Raw genomic sequence first — 24193 nt, forward strand, 5'->3', positions numbered from 1 at the left:
CATATGCACCAGCTGCAACAACAGTAGCAGCAGCTGCAGCATCTGCACCAGCTGCAACATCAGCATCTGCACCAGCTGCAACATCAGCATATGCACCAGCTGCAACAACAGCAGCAGCATCTGCACCAGCTGCAACAACAGCATCTGTAGCAGCTGCAATAACAGCTGCAGCAGCAGCTGCAATAACAGCACCAGCTGCAGAATCTGCACCAGCTGCAGCATCAGGAGCAGCAGCCTTCAGACCCGTTACAAATTCAAACAAGCGAGTCGTGACGCAACGCAGTAGCGCGCGTGCTGATTGGCTGGTTTCCACTCCGCGCGTGCTCTGATTGGCTGGTTCACCGCCACCCCCTTCCCCCCTCCCTCACCGCTGAGGGAGGAACCCCGCGGTGTGGCCGCCGTGGAGAGACTGAGAAGTTGGTGGCGCCGTGGTGGCTGAGGTAGAAACACTAATAAGAGTTGGTTGTGGTTGTCTCATGAATGAACCGAACAAGAGCAGTCTCACGACTCGCCCCCCCGCCCGACAAGTGGTAAGTTTGTCAATGTCGCGGCCTGACTCTCCCACACACACACACCGGCGGTTCGTGCTCTGGACTAGTGACGAATTGGCCACGTTCTGTTTACGTGTTTGGCTGCTGTGTGTGGGGGTTTAACGACGCATTTATATATTTACGCGATTTAACACAAAAGCCTCTCTTATGGATGATATTGGTGGCGAAAGCCTAAGTGTTAAACTGGTAGGTGTTGTTGTTCGGTGAGAAGCGAGGCCTGCGGCCTTGTCTCCCTCACGCCGTGAGGAGAAGTCCCTCTGCTTTGTGGTCTTTTCTAAACCTCTAAACGTGACAATACTTCACCATTAGTCGTTGTGTTACGTGACCATCCTTCACCATTAGTCGTTGTGTTACGTGACCATACTTCACCATTAGTCGTTGTGTTACGTGACCATACTTGACCATTAGTCGTTGTGTTACGTGACCATACTTGACCATTAGTCGTTGTGTTACGTGACCATACTTGACCATTAGTCGTTGTGTTACGTGACCATACTTCACCATTAGTCGTTGTGTTACGTGACCATACTTGACCATTAGTCGTTGTGTTACGTGACCATACTTGACCATTAGTCGTTGTGTTACGTGACCATACTTGACCATTAGTCGTTGTGTTACGTGACCATACTTGACCATTAGTCGTTGTGTTACGTGACCATACTTCACCATTAGTCGTGTTACGTGACCATACTTCACCATTAGTCGTTGTGTTACGTGACCATACTTCACCATTAGTCGTTGTGTTACGTGACCATACTTCACCATTAGTCGTTGTGTTACGTGACCATACTTCACCATTAGTCGTTGTGTTACGTGACCATACTTCACCATTGCTGCCACGTGCGAGTTGGCGACAGGAGCGAGGGGCACTCACGAATCGGTTGCGGATATCGCGGGCCACTGATGGCAGCCGTGCACGGGAATCCGATCTGTTCGTGCCGCATAGAGATGCCTTACCACTCCCCCCCTATACAGGATAGTATATAGTATTACCATTGTTATAAAATACGGTGTAAGGTATTTATTAACTGGATTGATGACGGAATCGAGACATTTCATTCAATCGGTGTGGGTTGGATTATACGTTTTTAACAAACACCGCTTGGCACGTGTGCAATAGAGCAGTGTTGGTTCTCGACCTCATTTGGGCGAATTATTTTAATTTTGTTTCACACCGAGTAACGCCAGGTCCAATGAGAAATAAAATGTATGAATACTGAACGTCAATGTTTTTGTGAGATTATCCTAACTTAAGAAGTTAACTGCGAGCGAATAAAAGCAAAACATCAACGTTCGCGTTTGCTGGTTACTCTTGGAGATCTGTGTGTTTAGAAAGGTCTTTCATATCGTTTTAGGTTACCGTATGGATTAACATTTTTTTAAACCGTAGTTTTGTATTGGCAGATTCCGAAATGATTATTCGCCAATGACTCGTGTATGTCACTACATTTATAATCGCCACACGTTACCCCCTTGGGGTAATATTCACGATACGGTATTACAACATTGCACAATGTAAACGACATGGGTTGGTCTTGTTAACCGTGGCACTTGCGTATGTATAGTTTGATACGTCGTATCTCATTGATGAAATGTCTTTAAAAATAACAATTACGAGATGCTCACTTTTGCAATTACGTATATGCTGTAATTTATAGCCCCTTAATCTACTGCTAAATGAAGACCTCCCCATGCAGTGTTGGTCATATTGCCGGGTTCATAGTGCAGAAAGCCAATCACTGCCACAGATGGAGCCGTAATTTTCCTACCTTCACGTGATAAATAATTGCATGGAATGTTAATTATAGGTAGAGCATGCAGTGAAGGTTCTAGGTACTAGCCCATAGACTTATCTTCCTATCAGTACTGTGTTAATCATTATATCCGCAGACTGTGATTTATTTTAATGGCTCAGTAACCGACGGTTGTGTTGTAAAAACAGAAACAATATAGTAAAAGTGACGTTCAAGAGCAACGTAGTTACGTGCAAGGAAAGTTTAAATTTAATTTCAGCTCAATATCACGAAAATGCCATCAGCTCCTACTGCATCGCTTGTTTTAGGTTTATATGATGTTTCAAACAGTTTTGACTTAACTTTCGTGACTGCAGGAATTAATATTCATTGGTTATTTCGGTAAAGTCACGTAGAAACAAAAAATAAAAGTAAATAAAATAAAACTACGACGTTTTCATCACAACACCAGCAATCGTCATCAGGAGAAACAAAAAAATTAGTTTTTATTTACTTTAACTTTTTCTATCTACGTGACTTTACCGAAATAACCCAAGAATATGTTTAAAACAGTGTTCATCATTGTATAGTGGCATAGTGCTGGCTGCTGGCGATAAAAGGATCTGCGATGTACGGCAGCATTGAAGTCAGCAGGCCATGATAGACACGATAGGGGGACATCTCGTGGAAAGGTCACAGAGGGGGGGGGGCATCGGAAAGCCTTGTGAACCCGCTAGTATGTTCCAGAGAGGGGGCGTGGCCGGGGTGGAGCGAGGCCACGCTGAGAGTAAAAGAAGGGCCCCTGTGAGGGACCTCAGGGCTGTTGTTGGAGTGGGGTCTCCGCTGTGCTGTTCAAGATCGTCGCCATCGTCGCTGTCTTCACTCGATATTGTGCTGCTAGATAGTTGTTGGCTGTCTCGGTTCAGCGCCGTCTGTGTTAAGACGGTTAGTGTTGTGTATAGGCTAGTAACAGTAATAGTGTGTACCCACGTAGTATTATGTTTCGGCTAGCAACAGTAATAGTGTGTACCCACGTAGAGTTGTGTATAGGCGAGCGACTGTTGAGTGTGTACCCACGTAGGGTGTGTATTATACTGATAGTTCTCTATTTGTGTGTCTGTGTTGTTTCTCTGCTTGTGTGTCTGTCTTTGTGTCTCCGTGTCTGTGTCTCTCTAAAAATTTCACACTTCTAATTTAGCAATCTTTGGAAGAACGTAATCAACCAGGCTATGCGTTAATTGTGTCTTGACCGACTCTGTGTTGTATTGCGTTACATTACCAAATTTTGCACAGTTTGTTTGATTAAGTGTGTTTTCTCTCTCTCTGTGTGTCCTCGTGTTGTAGTATTTCCTGCAGTCACGAAAGCTCCAAATCTCTCATTGACATGGTAATTTCTCTACCCTCCCCCGCTCTCTCTCTATTTAAGACCTCGACAGAGAGGTGTTGTTTCTCTGTGTGCCTATGTGTGTTTCTCTGTTATCTCTCTCTGCTTTTGTGTCTGTCTATGTGTCTCCGTGTCTGTGTTTTGTCTCTCTCTCAAATTTAGCAATCTTTGGAAAAACGTAGTCAACCAGGTAGGGTGTTGACTGTTATGTTAGCCGACTCTCTGTGTTGTATTGCTTATGTTTCTAAGTTTACTAGGTTTGTTTTCTCGTTCATTTGTACCTGATGATGATTGCTTGTGTTGCAATCGAAACGTCGTATGCTATTATTTAACTTGTTTATTTTCTACTTGACTTTACCGAAAGAACAAAAGAGTAAATAAAATAAGTGCCTCCAAGTCTTATCGTCTCCGAGTTAGTCACTACAATTGTATGTATACTAACAAGGATCCGTCTCAAGCTAAAAACTGGCTGCTACCATAGCAATGTCCAGTTTCTCCACCATTGATAGAGGGCCACCATTGGATACAATTGCTACCCTGTGTTCGCTTTACCAGGAAGATGCTGACTTGTCTACTAATGTATAAGTAACTTTATTACAGATGCATAATATGACATGTATACGGTGTTGCGAGAGAGGGACGATGCATAGACCGAAGAAATATTGCCCAAGGCGAAATCATCATTTGAAAAACACCCTTATTTTAATTGTAAAAATTTCAAGAAGGATTTTTACATTTGGAGTGTAATATACAGATTTGATTCTGGAATTATTGTAAACCACATACATTATGTTAAGTTATAATGACAGTATGGAGCTGAAGTCCATTTATTTTGTAATATGTACAATGTGCAGTTTAGTATACTGTATTTTAAATAATGCCAATTTTAATTAAAGTTTCTATTTTGCAGGATTGAGAATCCAAGATCAATTTTCTTTTTAATCGGCATAAGAAGATATCCCAACAATTAAAAAATTATGACAGAGACCAGCAGACAACGTGGCCTCGTTCGAGATAACCAGAACAAGGCTTGCTGGAAAAGCTTCGATTGCAGCCAGATGCACGGCGAAAACCTGCTCAGTAGTAAGGACGTCCGCCACCAGCCTGCCAAACCCCCGGTACCCCAGCACCACCCACTCTCTCATCAACACATTGCTGTAATTCAGTTCCCATGTGTTTTCGTTTGTCACCATTCTACCCTGCCAATATATGCAGCGGCACTTGTTTTTTTGGAAGTCTAGCATGACATTATTCGGTGATCGTACTCCCCAATGCATAGTGTATTCACGTAGATAATGCACGGAAGTATATGTAGCACTCGTCTGTTATTGTAGGATTTAATATCACTGTTCTTTGGAGAAAGCAAGTAAAGTTGTTTGCATATTTTTGTCTGAGCACTCTGATCTTGATGGGCTTGTGATGATTTAGGGCAAGAAGATCGTGCTGACGGGCTGGATTATTCAGCCGCTGGATGATTTCTCTGCAGTTTGCCTTGTAGGCCGTCGGCTGTAAGTACGGACTAGCCATCATCTCTTTATTGTGCTGCTGTTACTATGGTTTGCTATTCATGTGTTATGTTTTTAAATGTTTTTTGGATTTTGTTTTACGAGGGCTTACAATAAGGTATTCTTTGGTTCTTTCGGTAAAAAAATAAAAAGATGAAAAACCACGACGTTTTGATTGCAACACAAGCGGTCGTGATCAGGAAAAAGGGGTTAGCTTCTCAAGGCAAGCTGTTTATAAAGGTTTAAAATGGGCGTAGCCTCGGTGTTAAAAAATCGTGACCCAGCAGGCATGTGGGGCGGTGCTGGTGGTGCTGGTGGTGGGTTTCCACCAATTAAAGGGCTTCCAGGTAATTATTGCGCCTCGTTTTCAGTCGCATGGGTGGGGTAGCTCATGTTAATGTAAGGGATTAATAAACGGTGACCCAGCAGCATGTAGGGCGGTGCTGCCAGGTAATTACAAACTCACACTGGTGGCGGTGGAGGTTGCTGCTAGAGGTGATGGTAGTAGTGGATCGTGATAGTGCTGGTGGTCGGCTTTCACCAATAAAGGGCTACTGCTAGTGGTGATGGCAATAGTGGGCAGTGATTGTCCTGGTAGTGGACTTCCACCAATTAAATGGCTGCTAAGTCTAAAATGGAAATATTACAGCCAGCTATGACTTAAACTGGTTGATAACGTCCTTCCAGTGATTGCCGATTTTGTACCCATCCTCTCGGTTGAAATTGTGTTTATGTCTGTATATATGGATGGCTTCATGAACGAATCTTTGTTGATAGCCAGTGGGCTTGCTTCGTCTTCGAGAAATCAATTTCGTGTGAGCTAACCGCATTAAGACAATGATCAGCCACGGTCGAGGTATTGGTGCTACCGTGTTTCAAATCTGCCTTATGTTCACGAACATTGTTCGAGACGTGTAGCTTAGTTTCCCCAATATAACTACTGCCGCAGACACAGCTTAGTTTGTAGACGCCGGGATATTGCATGTCAGGGATCTTGTCCTTCACATATGGGATCAGATCACGAATTTTATGTACTGTGTTATATCGGACTTGGATCTTGTGTTTGTTCATGATTTTGGAAATCTTTTTGGTTACCCCTGCTATGTATGGCAAGGTGATGGTTTTGATTGGATCATCAGATGGCTCTTTCCTCACGCTTGGGGTGATGGCTTTGCGTATTGTGTTGTCAGAATATCCATTCGCCTTGAGAGCTTGGTGTATGTGTTTTACTTCACTGGTTAGGTGTTCATGGTCGGAGATACATTGACCTCTATAGTGTAGAGTTTTGAAGAGGGAGTTCTTCTGGGATGGATGGTGGTGGGAATCAGGTTTTAGGGAGGCATCAGTCTGGGTTGCTTTCCTGTAGACAGAATGGCTCATTGAGCCATTTGGTCTCTTTTCGATTAGGACAGGGGTCGGCAACCAAAATAACAAGAAGAGCCATTTCTTTCCAATTCGGTACAAAATTCAGTATTTCAAGAGCCGCAATGCATCTGAGTACATACTGTACATACGTACATACGTACATATCGTCAAGAAGCAGCCCGTAAAGAGCCGCATGCGGCTCCGGAGCCGTAGGTTGCCGACCCCTGGATTAGGACATCCAAAAAGTGTAGCTTGCCATCCTTTTCTACCTCCATGGTGAATTTGATGGCTGGGTGTATGGAATTGATGGGGTTGAGGAATTGGTTCAGAGCTGGTTGGCCATGTGGCCAGATGACAAACGTGTCATCCACCTACCTCTTCCACAAGGACAGGCGTAGAGTGGATGCCTGGATGACGTCCATCTCAAATTTTTCCATGAAAACATTGGCTACAACCGGAGATAAGGGATAACTCATTGGGGTGCCTTCAGTTTGTTTGTAGAAGGTTCCATTCCAGTTGAAGTATGTGTTGGTGAGGCAGTGTCTCACCAGGGCCAGTACATCCACTGACTGACGGAGCCAGTGGGGGGGTGGGGTGGCATGTGCCCCCCCAATGATGTGATCGAAATCCCTAATTTCGAACGGATCATTGGGGTTTATTAGTAATAAATCGGCATTTTGCGACCCCCATTGCCACTGTGTAGCATATTATTATGTGCCAGGGACTCTATGAGATGATAGGACAATAGTCTGAGTCCATAATTGGCAATAAGTAACAGCAAAGCAGTTATAAGTGACTCAGAATTGTGCGCAGTTGCGTATACAGTACACGACTTTAGACGTGACTTAACCGAAAAGAACCAAATAATAATTCCTGCAGTCACGAAAGCTCCTAAATTAAGATTGAACCACTTCTACGGGGAAGTTTTAAGCTTATCCTTTTTCTTTCTGGCTATTTGTTCTCTCTGCCTGTGTCCTCTCTTTGGAATTTTCACACTTAAAATTCTAACTTAGCAAATTTTGAAACACGTAATCAACCAGGCTATGCGTTAATTGTGTGTTAACCGACTCTCTGTGTTGTATTACATCACATTTCGATATTTTGCTGGGTTATTTAATTTTCGTGTGCCTGTCTCCTAGTTTTCAATTTTGCGTGCGCGTTCCACATTGTCATCTTACTTGCAGCAGCAGCAGTACGTTGGCGTACACTCATTGATATGCTAATTCTCTCTGCCCCCTCCCTCTCTCCGTTCTCGCCCCCCCTCTCTATATTTAAGGGACCGTCATAGAGACAACCCCTCTCTTTGTGCCGATGTGTGTCCTCTCTCTGTGTGCCGTTGTGATGTCTGTCTGCTTGTATGTCTGTCTATAGTTTTCTAGTTAGATTTTTGTTGCTATTTCTTTTATACCTGATGATGATTGCTTGTGTTGCAATCGAAATGTCGTAATATGTTATTTTAATTTATTATTTTATTTTTAGACGTGACTTAACCGAAAAGAACCAAATAATAATTCCCTGAAGGCATTCACCTTCACCGAGCGCGATGCCGATCACACACGATTCGAATTCGACCCTCGATCAATGGCTGCGCCATCGCCGCACACGCGTCGAATAAAAAGCAAGGGACAAGTCCTTACTTTCTAACAACTCCTATCAATTTTCATTGCTGGAGGGGTTGCCCCCCTACCTGAAAATCCTGGCTCCACCATTGGGTACATCAGCATTCAATCCTTGAGAGGCTAATCAGCTTTTCCTGATGACGACCGCTTGTGTAGCGATCGAAGCGTCGTGGGTTTTTTTCTTTTCTTTTTATGATTTTTTTATTATATTTTTTCTATCTACGTGACTTTACCGAAAGAACCAAAGAATATTAATTCCTGCAGTCACGAAAGTTCTAAGTAAATGTTTTACAATAAGGTGTCATGGCATTTTACTCCAGTCCATATAACTAAGGATCATGTAAATTTTGTCAAACCACTGCTGGATGAGGAGCACCTCATTCCATATGGGTCATTGTGATTATTTTCTGTTTCTTCATGCTGGGCAATGCTGGTTGGTGAAACGGGAGAACAGACATGGTCACGTGGAAGTAAAATGGAACAACAATGGATTTTGCTGCACTGCCCTCTACTGCCCACAATCTACCATTCTCAAGTTTTCGTCGCATTTTCACTTATCTCCCCGTGTTTCTCAGGTCCCCTGCCCTGTCCTTTTCCACTCCCTCTCACCGTGTATGCACAGTCCTCCTGACTTCCTCCCTCTGTCATCGTCGCTCATTTTTTCCCTCCACATTACCTTGGGTCTGACTTTTCTTATTACCGCCCCCTGCCTGCTCACTAGGGCTCTACTCATCTCCAGGTTCCATCATTTACACCATGCCTATACTTAGCGCTAAATATTTAGTTTACGGAAACTCGTTATATCTGTAAAAATCATGCATACATCATCTTCCACAAACATATACACATTTGATTTGATACGTTTTTTTTGCTTGAATGCTATGAAGCTTGTGTTGTTGTGTGTTCCCACAGCTACGCCTCGCAGAATGAGGAGTATTGGCACAGTAGTGCCATAGTGAAACGGATATCGGCCCAACGATTTGAGACTGCTTCAGGTTCCATTTACATACTTGAAGGCTGCATCCATGCCCAAGATGCACGAATGGAAGGTATTTGAACTAGAAACTTGACTTAAATACTGGGCCAGGCCGTTTCCCCCGATTGCGTGGTTTAAATAGAATTGCTTGGCTCATTAGATCAAAATCGGAATCTTGATTTATCCGGGAGGAATCCCATGAGCCATGAACCTCCGATTAGCGCGGCTGGCTACGTACAGTGTGAAAAAGGTCAACATGCTTGCATACAAGCATCTATTTCGCAGATGTCCAGATGTAATGTATCATCGAGTTAGTCCATGTCATACGCAACAAATGGGTTCCGTTGTACAAATATGGCGATGTTCATAATAATCACCTTCCATTTTTTGCATTGTATCAAGTATAATAATATTTCTGGTTATCTTTCACTTCGTAAAAAAACAAGAAATAAAAAGAATTGCGTATGTTCATGGATTCTGTAACACTCTCCAACATGCGTTTGTCCTCGGAAGGTTTCATTTAGTAAAAATAATGTTCCATTCCAAACCACGTAGTAAGATTATGTCACGTGTTATGACGCTATCGTGTGATATAACACACAACAATGTTATTGCCTTTGCCGGACAGGTACATTCATTTATTGCTTGTTTTTGTGCCATATTTTGGGCAACTCTTTGATAAATTTAGCCAATTTTATATCAGGTGAGTTTTAATTAACAAGTCAACTTTCTAATATATATGTTAACATATTGGATCATTTTCAAAAGAGTTGTGTAGGCCCCCGTTTACAGAGACATAACGCAATAACGACTTCATCCTGAGTTAGAAAATGATTAAAATATATATATGATCTTGATTTGAAGCTTTCGTGACTGCAGGAATCCATACTCTTTGGTTCTTTCGGTAAAGTCGCGTAGGTAGAAAAAATAATAGATCACGACTTTTCGATCGCCACACATCGCCTTCAAGACGATTGCTTGTGATCGCCACACATCGTGATCTATTATTCTTTTTTTCCTTTGTGACTTTACCGAAAGAACCAAAGAGTATATATAATGGTAGAGTAAGTTTGCTGATAATCATTTCACCATCAAGTTTTTCAGAAAGACATGAGGCAGTTTGCAGCATGGGAGCTGAGGATAGATTTCACACTCACAGAGCTCATCGGCATGATTTGTTCAATGACGAACAACTATATTTGCCCAGATTGTTTTAGATGAGAAAGTAATACTATGCTGAGACTCTTCAAAGTTGTTGTGACATAATTGTTATTTTTGAGAAATATTCCAAAACTTTGCTATTACAAATAACACAATTGTAGTGGCTCGTGCAAGTGCTCAAGAGTACGATTGCACCTTGTGTGATAATATTTTAAGCAGAATAAACATTACCATTTGTCATTTTATGCAGTCTTGATTGTGGTGTTTAACAACACCGGTGCATTTTCTATGCAATCTGCACAAAACAAGTTTAATCCTGTTCGTCATACCTTTTTTGTTTTATCCACAGCTGGCTTTTCCTGGAATATGATACAAACATTTAAACATGGATTTCCCGAAGACTGGAAACTATTTATTGATAAATACCTCGCTGTTCAGTAAGTTTTGCGTAGCACGCATCATACGTTTTTTGGAGTCCGGAAATTGTAAATGTATTGTCGTAATGCTGATTTAGTTGGTCGCATAAACATGAGAAATCTGTAAGAGCATTCTATAAGGCCATCAGAAGTTTACCATGAAATGTACTTATTGAGGAGAATACATGGTACATTTAGTGCATGATGTCACCCAAATGGGGACTGGTAATGGGAAAACTTTGACTTGAAAATAATAACAACTGTAACATGTGAATTGTGCAAGTCTCATAATATTTTCTTTATTTCTTGTTAAATAATTGTATACAATTTTTATTGTTAAGTTCGAGAAGCATTGCTTTCCCATATTTATTATTGGTCTGCTTCACCTTGAGGAGACACAGGAGGCTCTTGTCTTTGGATCTGAATTATTGGGCAGCACATTGCCTCTATTTCACAAAACATTAGTGTGACTGGAGTACCTTGTAATGGGATTGCCTATTTCACACGTTTAGAAAATTGTATACAATGGACTCCAATTTTACAGGAAAGAGAGGTGGAATAGCAACACCGGTGAATCCACATCGCTCCATGATGAGCAGATGGATTGTCTCACATCTTCTGCAATGAATGAGCTACCCTCTAAAGTGGCGGAGAGGACGAGTGACACTGTGATGAAGGGAATTGAACGTGACATACGTCTGATCACTCCGTGTGCCATTCACCTCCATACTCTCCAGCCCAAGCAACTTGGTGAGGACACCATTACTAAACATTCTAGATTTGAAGCTTTCGTGACTGCAAGGAATCATCTTCTTAGGTTTTTTCGGTAAAGTCACATAGGTAAAACATCAAAATGAATGAAAATAAAATCAAAATTCACGACGTTTTGGAGGCAACACAAGTCTCCGTCATCATCTGGCTGTGACGGTCCCACCTGATGACGGAGACTTGTGTTGCCTCCGAAACGTCGTGAATTTTGATTCTATTTTATTTTATTTTCATTCATTTTGATGTTTTACCTACGTGACTTTACCAAAAAAACCTAAGAAGATTACTAAACATGTTTTATCTATGGGACACTTTTCAGGGTTTACAAAAACCTACTGCGAATATCTAAAACTATGCATTTTAGTCTTATGTACCATGCCAGTATTCTGTTGAATTCTGGTTGTTGCTAAGCTTTGACATGGGTAGCTTTTGATTTAAAGCTTTCGTGACTGCAGGGATTCGTATTCTTGGTTATTTCGGTAAAGTCACATGACTTTACCGAAAGAACCAAGAATATGGGTAGCTTTGTTTCTTGTAGCCAAAATAATGATAATTTTTTAATGGAAGGCATTGAAAACATGTTGACAAATAATGGAATCCGTTTAAAGTGATTTGAAATTAAGTACGATAAAACTGGAATTGAAATGGAAAAATACATTATGGACAGTGTTAAATATCTCTTCCAACTTACCATTGTTAACACCTAAATGATCTACACTGAATTTTGAAACCCAGTTCAGAATTGGTTTTGAACCAATGTCGCTGAAATTAGGCCCTCCCATAAAACCGAGTGGCTGATGGGGTGTCAGTAATACAGTAGTACCCCTATACGCAATTGGTGCATTCGTGTATCAAAACATATATTGAATAACTTGTAACATTCATACTATGAGGATGCATTCCCAGCCTTCGTAACTTACCGTTCCCCATTATAACGATTTCATAACTTTAATGTTTTATAATTTACAAGTGATTATATATACGTATGTATTAATATTGTTTAAAAAAACAAGTCATCTTTGTGATCCTGCTGATAAACATTCTTGTTGACATTATAAGAAGTAACTTTTTTCGTACTTCATATTTAATACAACTCCAGTTCTTTTTATAATCCCGAAATTATAATAGGTCGTGCCTATCATTTCCTTTTTATTTACTGAAATAGATGGTTTAAAGTGGCATACGTGGGTTTTCCTCCAGGTGAACGACAAGACAGGCGAAGCAACACGGAAAATAATTCCTCTACCCGAACAAAACGCAAGAGAGACCCGTTGGAGAAGCTTCTCTGCTCCCAAGAATGGAGTGCTAAGTCTGTACTAAAGTCCCACAAGTGCAGCATCAATGACAAGAAAGTGAAACATTCTGTTGTCGTGCTTGATAGAATTTGTGTTAAATCTCTGACCATGGATCCTTTGCAAGAGCCCCCCCCGTGGCTCAATATGAGCCGAGGATCTCAGGAAGATAATCCAAGTGCCCTTATGGGTGTGCGAACAAGAGGAGACGCTGAGGAAAACCCAGTGAATCCTGGCAAATTTGCCAATAAGGAAAAGACGTTGACTTCTGAGAGCTCTGTTAGCAAACAAAGAATAAACTTGAAACAAAAACGTGGAAAAGGAAATTATCATGCCACATCCATCATGAGAAGACATGCAAGCGTGGAAAGTTTCAACAAAGAGAATGCAGACAAGGCTTTGCTAGAAAGAAAAGGATTGAAGAAGGCCATGTTACTAAAAAAGCACGTGTCCTCCAGTGCAATTGACATAAGCGAAACCGTCACCCATTCAAAAGACGACCATGAACACAGAAGCTATAGGGGTAAACCTGCCTCCAAGACCCAACAGTTTAAGACACAGAAGAAAGGCTTTAAGGAGACTAAATCCAAAACCCGAGGTATTTCCAGGAAAATAAAGTCATCATCTAACCGCCGCAAGAGAGAATCCACCGTTGAATGGAGCAAAGAGGAGTTGGCAAGGTTGTACAGGTATGTCTGCGTGAATAATGCTCACAATAGAATACGACGTTTTGATTGCAACACAAGCAACCATCATGAACGAGAAAACAGACATTTGTACCTGATTATGGTTGCTTGTGTTGCAATCGAACCGTCGTATTCTATTATTATTTAATTTAATTTCTTTCCACGTGACTTTACCGAAAGAACCAAAGAGTAATTCCAGAAGTCACGAAAGCTTCGAATCTAGTTTGATGCTCACAATAAATAACGTACATTGGAACGTCGCATATCTAACGTCACATATCCGTCCTGACCAATCAACCACCATTGCAGTGTTTGTGCACTGAGCAGCTATCATTTCCTATGAACGTTCCAATATCTGCCTATACCTCAGTCACCCAATGAGACATACGTGCGACATTGAACTGTGTTGTACCCTTATACAATTGACAAATGGACATTGTTATTGAACGAATGCACTTAATTTGTTTTGTATGTGCTACATGACTCGATTGACCAAAACTTAGAACTCTGTGCTTTTCACTTGGTCCATTTTGCACATTTGGTGCTTTTTGCCTTAAGGTCACCTTGTTTCCTTTTATGTTTTTGTACCGCATAGAATAAATCATTTTAATCCAACACGAAGGTATTAGGGCACCCGATTTGTTGTATATGTTCTTTGGGTCTTTTCGGTAAAGGCACGTAGATACCGAAAGACCCAAAGAGAATATGACTTCCTATAGTCACGAAAGCTTTAAGTAAAGGTTGTTGTATAAAGCTTGAATATCAAGGCGGGCAATCAAGACTCAGTGGTGCAAGGTCTATCTGTGAAAGAGATACCAAAACCTGCACATTCCCAGTGACATCACCTGCTTTTGGGTGATGTTGCCTTTAGTTGTTCTTTAACAAGGGGGGTGTACCCCCTTCACGGTTTCTGATGTGCACACTTGTGATGAGTTGTGGATTTACCCAAAACATTTTCAAGAAGCATTTGGAGGTTTTAATGAATTGTTGTTTTTTTTGTCATGAAATGCAAATGGCAGTCCTGCAGATAATATAATCGCAAATATGCTGAACCTTGCAGACCACAAGGTTTGACATTTTCTCTCTCAATTGTGCATTTTGTATATTAATTGGCGTACGTTAATAAAGCAAATAAATGTTAACACGTAGTTGAACTTATTCGCAATGGTTGTAACATCACACAAGCCTGTTTAACAATGTGTTTGCCAGCGTTGTGGACAGTTTCCCAAAGAAAAAGTCGATCTTGTGGAATCAAGTGTCCGATGCGGTGGGCTGCCGTACGGCAGATGAATGCAAGAAGCGTTACAAAATGGGTTCCAAGTTGCTACCGATTTCCCGATTTACATCAAAGCCAACCAAGGTTTCTGGCAAACTTCAAGAAAAAGGTACAGTTTTGCATGTGGTTAGAGTGGCCCCTTGTGGGCCCCATAACTGTGGTAATTTGGTCATCTTTTTAAAGTCATAGTCTTAATCTTGTCAATGAAAAGCTTGTGGCGCATTAGGACAGTCTGAGTGGATTTCATGTAGTCATTCTCTGGGTTTAGTTTACTGAAGCAGTCAAAGATATAGTCCACCCTTAGATATTCAATGATTGTTTAGTCAGGATCTTTGTCATTAACCAATTATTTTGTAAACATTTGCCTGGAGATTTTAAAGTGTATTGCCTGTATTTCAGAGTTCAGGTATTATTTTGTTGGTAAATGTTTTATGTATGTTTGTTTAACTTCTTTCGCACCACTATACGGAACCAACCATGCTAATCCTAGGCGTGAAATTAACGTTCAGGAAAAACCTCACTCAACGCGGTTTTATGCAACGCGTATTTCAGCTTTACACATTTGTAATGACAGGGTGACACCTGCTGGCCTGGAAGGGGAATTACGGGTACGGGCACGGTTAAGTAACAACTAATCAGAGAGGGAGGTGTATCTGGGGCAAAGGTATAAGGTGGGGCGAGCCGAGATACTCCGGGAACCTGCTCGAATCGGTAATGCTCAAGTGACCGTTTTAGGGGCGAGCGTGGTTCCTGGAAACTCAGTGTCAGGGGCGAGCATTAGGCATGAGTGAGTGGTACAAGAAGAGTAATGCAGACGGAGGTTTTGTGTTGAGGTAAAATTGAAAATGAAAGTGTGTACACACACAAGAAATGGAGAGCGATTCGGCATTTATTGAGCGCGCTTTTTCGCCAACACGGAGTTTTCCAGGAACGTAACCTTCGCGTTCGGCAAGGTTTTCCTACAGAGGCATCCCTCGCATAACGCCCCACTCACAACGCGAATTCGCAGTTACGCGATTCATCTTTGAGGGACATACTTTATACTCATGCTACGCGTTTCATAGTTAGGTGCTCGAGAAAAGATTTTTTTGTAAAATTACATGTTTCAAAAAAATATATTTTCGTTAATAATTAAAAGTAAAAATGTACAAGTTAACCAACTAAAGTCTCGATCTGATGGTGTCACCACCACATGGCAGCGCCCAGTGTTACGGGCTGGGCATAGCCACCTTAGATCCGAGTATAAGCAGCCCACGGAAGCGTTCAAGAAGCCCCAAAGTTACTCATTAAGTATTCTTTGTGAGTCGTAATCTTTTAAATATTATTTTATTTGTTACTAACTCCTTCAGTACATTTTAAAATGTTAACAGTATTATTACGTATTACATTTTTACATAAATCCAGGGCAAAAAAATGAAATTATACTTTTTTTTGGTAATGCAATCCCCCCTTATAACATGCATGTCTATGGGAAAATAGGCTTCATACAGTGTGATTTGACTTACGCGCGTTGTGCGATGGGACAACCAGTATATAAATGTTTTGTCAGAAAAAGCAATAGATTTTGATCACTTTGTTATTCAAATATCCAACTCTTCATGTAAAAATACAATTAAGCTGTTATACTGTATTGTCATGTACTGTAGTTAAGTTACTTGGTTAGTCCAAGTGTCAATTACCCCATCCCCCAACACCCCCCCCCTCCATCCCCCACCACTAAAGTATTTTGTGCATCTAATACACTGTATATACTAAATACATTATTTTAGTTTGCATCTCCATGTACAAAAATCATGTATTACACTTTTTTTATAACAATTGTATTGTTTTCTGTCTTGCACACATGTTGGGAAATATATTTCTTTCTGTTTACCTTTTTGCCATTGCATTGAATAGTGGTGATCGTGCAGTGTAACCGTACAGTCAGTCTAAAGTGTATCACTGTTTTAAGGGCAGTAATTTAATTTGCGTTAACACTTGTCTCGCAGAAAAGGAAACTGTGAGGATCACGGCCAGGGCGGGAACCCTTAAACGCAAGCGGCAAGTGCATGAATATCTAGACCATCTGACCAAGGATGACTACAGCGACCCCTTCGCTTCTGGCGCTTCACCCATCTATGTTGGCAAGAAGATTGTGGTAAGATTGAGTCTGCGTAATGACACAGGTGCCATAATGGTGAGATGTGAATTCTTTTGCCTGGTATACATGAGGTTGTGGGATCGATCCCTTCTCACCTGCTGTATATTTGGAGTTTTGCATGTCTCTCTCCCCGTGGTCACGTGGATTTTTCTCCGGGCCCTGTAGTTTTTCCCTTCCACATTCAGAAAATGCGTTTTGAGTTATTTGGCTGCTATAAATTTCCACGTGATAAGCCACTTCGTTGAGCGATCATTTTTGGCCAGGTCGCTTCTGAAAAAGAGCTTCATCATGGCTTACATGGCTGCATATTTTAACTTTGGGGAGGAAATCCCACACCGGAATTATTTTATTGTTCCAAGAATATTAAATTAGGATACTGCTGATAATTTGATGGGCATTATTTACTCGGGATGTGGAATGGAGCATGGGACAGAACATGTATGGCATTTGTTCCTGTTTCATGATGGCCCAGAGACATGACGAGCCACAACGCCCACTTACAAATGACCACACCATTGTCTCTTGAGTTCTCACCTTGACTTTAAAGTTTTGAAATCCAAATAATAATTCGGAATGCTTCAATTAAATATAATTACCGCTTAAGTGTTTACTGAGAAATGTATCAATCTCAAATGGTTAAATAACCCCTGTGACCACGGCGTATGGAGTTCTTAATCCAGCAGTGTTTACAAAAACACAAATTTGGCTTACATTTTGGAAACAGTTGCATTTCAAATCTTGATGAATGGGACATTTGTTCGTTAATATATACCCACTTCATATTGGTCATTGCTGCAGGAGACGGCACGTAGGAATTGTATACTTTTATCATAATATTTTTTGTATTTAACCTTGCTTATAATAATGTAGTGAGTTGCACTGAGTCGCAGACGTACTCTTTGGAGGCAACACATTTATTGATACCAACACAAAGGGGTAACTGCCCCTTTACCAGATAACAACCTAGGGTGGTGGACCAGCAGGCTAACTACACTAATTACACAGTAACTAGCTACGTAACCACCAGGCTAACTACACTAATTACAGTGAGAGTAGGTACAACGGACAGAACCTCAGCTTGGGTCCAGGTCCACATGTTGGTCACTCTTCTCGGACGTAGAACGTAGATTCTTTAGGATGACAACAGCAGCCGGTCCCTCCGTGGTGTAGCTGGCTCTGCCCTTAGCCACGACCACCTTCGAGAACCTCCGAGCAGGATCTCGGCCCTGACACGTGATCACCCCGAGCCCCCACCTGGGAGCCCCTGTGTAGACTTTACCGGTCACGTGTTCTTCAGGGTCAACCAGAGTGCCATGGCCCTTAGTAACCCCATTCCCATGGCCGGCACTCTCACATCCTATCCTGTAGGGGTCGGCACTGCACGCAGAGCGTGGTGCCATCCAGCACTCCAAGTCAGTGCTCACCGAGCCCCTCTAGGGCCGGTACTGCACCCACATAAAAGTGGTGCCCGCGATGTCAATACATCGCACGCCGTGCCTCTCTCGAACCGGCATTACACAGTCACATCCGCGATGTCACTACAATAATGTAAAGATAATGATACATTATGATTACTGGATTCCAGTCCTGTCAAAGGGCTCAACAGCAGTGACTATGTGAAGTCTATTGCAATCATTGTTAAAGTACATGAAGTTTAGCTATTGTGGTATATTATTCAAAATTTATTTAGAAATTTCCTTTTTTTGTCAGCTGTAATCCCATTCTCCTGTGGCTGGCACAGATACCGTCTGTGAGGGCGATGAAGACAGATGATCTCGGTCATCTGCAAACTCCAGGGGCAGCAACGCCTAAGTCTCCATTATCAATGTCCTTTGGTGTCCTGGCTAACAACCACATTAGTCCGGGAATGCTGGAGCCTGTGCACAGGTATGGCTCAGGAGGATGGAAGGACACAATCCATGCACCTGTTTATACGCATTCCTATATTAATGTACAGGCACTGGCTGAGGTTGTTTAATATAGTACTTTCCATGTTGAAGTTTACGTTGGACTCCTGAGGAGGTGGTGGTGTGTCCAATAGAATTATATATGATATCTAGTTTAAGATTTAGCAAGTCAGTATGTGGCCGTACAAAGCTTTCGAGATTTAAGTGTTAAACTTTAATTTGTATTGAATAGTGTTAGGGCTATGAAGGCTTGTTGAACAAAGTTGAAACAAATAACACTTGTATCTGAATATCATGCTTGCATTTATTGTTGATCAGTTTAAATATTTGTTCACCCATATTGTCTCGTGCAGATACAAATGGTGTCTCGTTAAAGTTGTGGATTGCTTCTTGACTGTCTATAATAGTTCTTTCCATTGTAATAGAGCATCACTAAAGGATGGCATTTTCTCCTTTTGTTTCACTTTCAGGGAAGATGCAGACCGATACATATTCCACATGCAACGCAGCAAGGTCGGATGCAATTGGGGTAATCTTAACATAAAAAAGGTACGACTTCATGGATCTGTCGGTGGTTGATTTTTTTAATCTTTGGAACTTAAAACCGCTTCATCACAGTGTTGTCTATAGCACATGCGTGACAGATGTCACATGTATTTCAAACTTCAATATAAGCGCAAAAATGACTTGGTTGTAGGCCAATCAGTTTCAAAGACAACGCATATATTATCAGAGCATGTTTGTTTGCATGTTTTGCCACACGTACTTGTGGTTAATGCAGAATTGATGTCTTGCAAATGGTATCTTATTTGGTGTTTGAACATCTTAGTACTGTACCTGTTTTATTGCCATAAAAGTTCAAACTTATGTCTATTTTTCAAACTTTGATACTGACAAAAAGATCCCATAGGTAAATAGGATTTGATACAAAAAAGTTTTTGTGCGCTCACATTTGTGATGGAACGGAAATATTTCTTAAGTTGGGAAGTGCCGCACACACACTCAATCTCAAGATCACTTGTCTTGCATGACCCTTGGGCATACTCTCGATTATCCGCGCTGATGATGGGGAGGATGTTCGCGGATAATTCAAAATCACGGATAATCCAAAAATATTAAAATTTTCACGGATCTCTATGCCAAAAACTAACGATCAAACTGATCGATGTGTGTGCTGTGATAACACTTTCCTGCTCCCTCGCACGAAGTGGAAAGCAGAGCCACACCGATCAACATCACTCACACTCTGCCCACTGTTGTGAAGATATGCAACTACTGTACTGTAGAGGCGATCACGTGAATTTCGAATTAACCGGAGCGCATATTTTTTCGGTTTAAGCACGTGACTTGTAATAAACATTTCCAAGAATAACAATATATAACTGTTTTTAGGTTATTCATTTGGGCTTAAGGGAAAATCCACGTTATTAATTTACGTCAAAATCTCAGCAGCGCGGTTAATCCGCAAATCATATAAACCGCATGGTGGATAATCAAGAGTCTACTGCATTCAGATATTTGTGCAGGCCACACAAGGTCCTTGCACCCCTTGGAAATGAAGTTGGTCCAATAGTGTCCCCTCGTGGCCAATATTCAGACGACACTTGCCATAAACTCATTAAAAAAACTCGTTCTTGTTAACATTATCAAAGATCTAGGGCTCTAGGCCACCAACTTAGAAATCTGACTAAAGTGTTCTCACTTGTGACGCTTTTGCCTGAGTGCGATGACAATGACACGTGTGATAATGACAACGGTGACCAGCCAGAATTTAAAGGTTCATTGACTGAACTTGTACCCAGTGGTTTTACGTGTGTTGAACTTCTTTCGCGCACCGTACGTAGCCAATCGTGTTCATATTTACATGTCTACAGATGGTATGTTCCGACAAAGTGTACCACCATCGTCAGACACGCGTGAAGTTTTTATGTAAATTTGAAATGTTATTTTTATTGTTTCAGAAGGTGTGCAAGGATGATTCCCACAAGAGAGCCACCAACCCAATAGACCATTTCACAACTGAGAGAGGTAAGCTGCAAGTCAAACGTCTCTTTATAGAGAACCAACAGAACTTTAAAAAAAAAATACTTTTGCGATAGAGCCTATTTTATATACTGCGCTTTGTTTGCGTACTCAAACCAAGAGTCGTTTTTTGCATCTTTATTGGTGGAACAAAGTTATTCGTGGGAATTCCAGTCATCTGGCAAATACCAGTCTTTTAAAATGGCAATCACTATTTGCAATCTATAATGTGATACTCATTTTATAAATCCTGGAGGAATGAGCCACGTTGACGAATTGAAACTTTGAACATGATTTGAGCTTCAACCTTCTCATTATGAATTTCCCATCCTGTTATTCTGGAGCGCCACGGTGGCTAGGAGATGTTAACGACCTCGCCTAGTATACAGGAGGTTGTGGGTTTGATTCCGATCCTAATGCCGTGGTCGCGTGGATTTTTTTCCGGAACCTCCGGTTTTTCCCTCCACATTTAGAATCGCGCTTTTAGAGTATTTGACTGATATAAATGTGCACATGATAAGCTACTTCGTTGAGCTATCATTTGTGGCCGGGTCGTTTCTGAAAAAGAGCTATATAGCTCAGTGGGCCTTGCCTGGTAAAATAAAAATAGTTTACACTTTAGTTTTTAATTAACCCACATTTTCCTACATGATGCATTATCTATGTACAGTATTACACTACAACAGACTCTTATAACAGATGCTCATCGTAATTCAAACGCTGGCCACAAATGCGTGGCGCATTCCAAAATATGTAACATTAACTTATTTATAAATGGAAAGATGAAAACATTGCAACTGTATTAATTTCTGGATTCGTGCACACATTGATAAATGTTTCTGTAATAATTCTAAACACATTTCTTTATCCTGGCGTGTGTGCACTTGTTGTGTAGACCGGGATGTTTTAGTGTCCTGCAATTGCCATCCAAAAAAATTACATTGGCGGTCATACGTGAATGATTGAAATGTTCTGCCAATTCATGACGGTCTAAAATTTGACCTTGTTTGTTGCAATAAATAAACAAGGGATATTTGAACGTCACTGCACAGGTTACTGATTACAATATTTCTCTTCCAGCAGCAGTTCCAACGCTGGCTAGCAATGGCATTTTAATTGAAGATAATATCTTGCCAAATAGCCTGGACAAGGACAGCGACGAAGAGGAAGATTACTACTTTTCTGATTGAGTTCCAACATATTTGGAGCACATTCAAACACATTTCAGCTGAATGTTTTCTCACCTGGCATTCCTTAGTATCATATCGGATTGGCTGTACATGAAAACACTTTGCATACTTTATTAAGTAACCAGGGTCTAATGGGTGTCATAATTAAACATATATATTCACAGTTACCACTGACAGTAATTCGTCTTTAAGAGAGAGTAACAATTGCAAAAAATGTATGGAAACAATGCTTCAGACTTACGAACTGACGTGCGATATATGAAGCTGTAATATATGTGCATTTTCATCCACTGAATTTACAAGTTTACTATTGACATGTTAAGATGCAACAATGTTGATAATATGAAGTTTACCCTTAATGCTTTATCAACTTGAATGATTATCCAATATTTGTAAAAAAAAAAATATTGAGACACGTGCAGAGTTATAGTATATTTACAGTCACATTTTCAGTTAGGAATTAGGCATAGATTTCCCAATGCAGGTCTCTTTGTGCTTCATGTTGCTCAGCCGGCAGGGATTCAAAATCTGAATCTTTATTTGAGACTGCAGGAGGAATCCGATGTGCTATGAAGCTCTTTGTCACAGATGTCCAGCAGGCTTCATGCTAAAGGAAAACTGATTTTCAAAATTGCTGTGTCAAGTAAAGTAAAAGGGCTTTAGGAATCCAATATTCAAATAGTTTTCACAATGGGTATTTAAGAGGACCAACACAGGTGAGAGCATTGTAAACATACAAATGCATAAGCATAGCAGGTGCCTTGTACATTAAAATTTCAGTATGGATTTCTCTTTGAAAGTTTTATTCTGCTTAATACATCTGTATCCATCTCCATTTTTTTTTGTCAGTACTTGCTTCTTGAGTGCTGGAAATTATGTAATTGTTGTAGATGACAATTTTACTCTCACTAATAATCTGTACAAGTCGATTACAAGTGCGAGTGGAATTGTCATGCGGTTGATTTGAATGCTTTGCTTTCGCCATTAATCTTGCAACGCGCGCGTCGTGTCTGTTATGCACGATATTCACGTAAAGCAGGTGAATCCACATGTGCAGTGTCACTGTTCCTCCGGATCCAATGTCGAAAAGTATTCTCGCATTCAACCAGCAACGGTGAAGTCTGCTCAAATAACCCGCAAGGTGTGTGCCCTCCACGAGGGGCTTGTCTGCATGTTTAACTTATACTGGTAGGAACCTCCTGGTTACACCAGCCCACAGGGGATTATTGTGTCCGTCTGTCCGTCGTGAATCCAAAAATGGGAGGGGTGGGTCTGGGTGGGGAGGGGCGGGTTGGGGTTGGGTGGGGAGGGGCTGGTCACCCCGTGGTGCCCTTATAAAACTCAACGTTTAACCTAATCACGCCGGCTTGTGCCCGCCCTCAGTCGAGCATATTTGTAGAATACACCACGCCGCCGTTGACCCTGGTCATTGACTGAGCAACCCAACGTTACTACCAGCTCCCTCCGCAGGAATGTGTTTTCGCACCGTACGTAGCCAACCGTGCAAATCGGAGGGTGCGGGGACAAGAGGGCTCGACATGGACATATTGTAAAGATTGAACATGAAGTAAACAACAGTACATGGTTTTATGATGCCCGTATCTCCTTCAAGTAAAGTTTCAAGGAATGTTTTGCAGGAGAAGTAAAAAATGTATAACTATTTATTACTACATTGCCTATGTTGACTTCGACCAAATAAAATTTTTTTAAAGTCCCAATGCTTTGTTTATCATCTACAAAACTGTTCTCTCATATATGAACATTCTCTCTCTTGAATTGGATATTCTCATGCAAAACCACAACGGATCATACATGAAACGAATACACTATCTTCTGAAATGTTATATTCGTAGCATGTTTTGAGTTGAAAATATGGTACGTGAAAAACCTAATACTGTCAACTTTCAGAGGATACTGCAATAACGATAGCTAGAAATTCAACAAGAGTTATGCCTTAAATCACAAAGTTATTTTGATCTCATACAGCAACGGCATATTTTCCTCAATTGGCTTGAAACGCAAATCAAAAGAAAGTACAGTAATGCTTTTCTCCAACAAGCGAAATCCTGCCACGTTTCCAACCCAGATTTAATGTCTAGATGAACAACAAATCAAACAAGTCGAGTACAAATACCTGGGCTTCTTCATTGACTCTTCAGTCGAATTGGATTGCATTGAATACATTGAGTGGCTTTACTGTTC

At 41.1% G+C, this 24193-nt stretch overlaps 1 protein-coding gene across 10 annotated transcripts; it reads left to right on the top strand.

The window, feature by feature from the left end:
- Nucleotides 1-356: 356 nt before the first annotated feature.
- On the top strand, nt 357-23270 carry LOC144932647 (mis18-binding protein 1-like). Of its 10 annotated transcripts, none has more exons than XM_078856916.1 (15): nt 357-530; nt 3629-3671; nt 4579-4786; nt 5097-5176; nt 8612-8896; nt 9070-9206; nt 10644-10731; nt 11255-11460; nt 12679-13459; nt 14666-14841; nt 16721-16869; nt 18614-18759; nt 19250-19328; nt 20741-20807; nt 21882-23270. In XM_078856916.1, the coding sequence occupies exons 3-15, from the start codon at nt 4646-4648 to the stop codon at nt 21989-21991; spliced, it is 2445 nt and encodes an 814-aa protein (XP_078713042.1). In that variant the 5' UTR covers nt 357-530; nt 3629-3671; nt 4579-4645; the 3' UTR covers nt 21992-23270. The 10 variants fall into 10 exon arrangements, with proteins under 10 accessions (XP_078713042.1, XP_078713044.1, XP_078713045.1 ...); XM_078856918.1 differs by having other exon boundaries at nt 21885-23270; XM_078856919.1 differs by having other exon boundaries at nt 20744-20807.
- Nucleotides 23271-24193: the final 923 nt, after the last annotated feature.

Source organism: Lampetra fluviatilis, chromosome 5 (assembly GCF_964198595.1).
Source record: "Lampetra fluviatilis chromosome 5, kcLamFluv1.1, whole genome shotgun sequence".
In the NCBI taxonomy this organism is placed as follows: Eukaryota; Metazoa; Chordata; class Hyperoartia; order Petromyzontiformes; family Petromyzontidae; genus Lampetra; species Lampetra fluviatilis.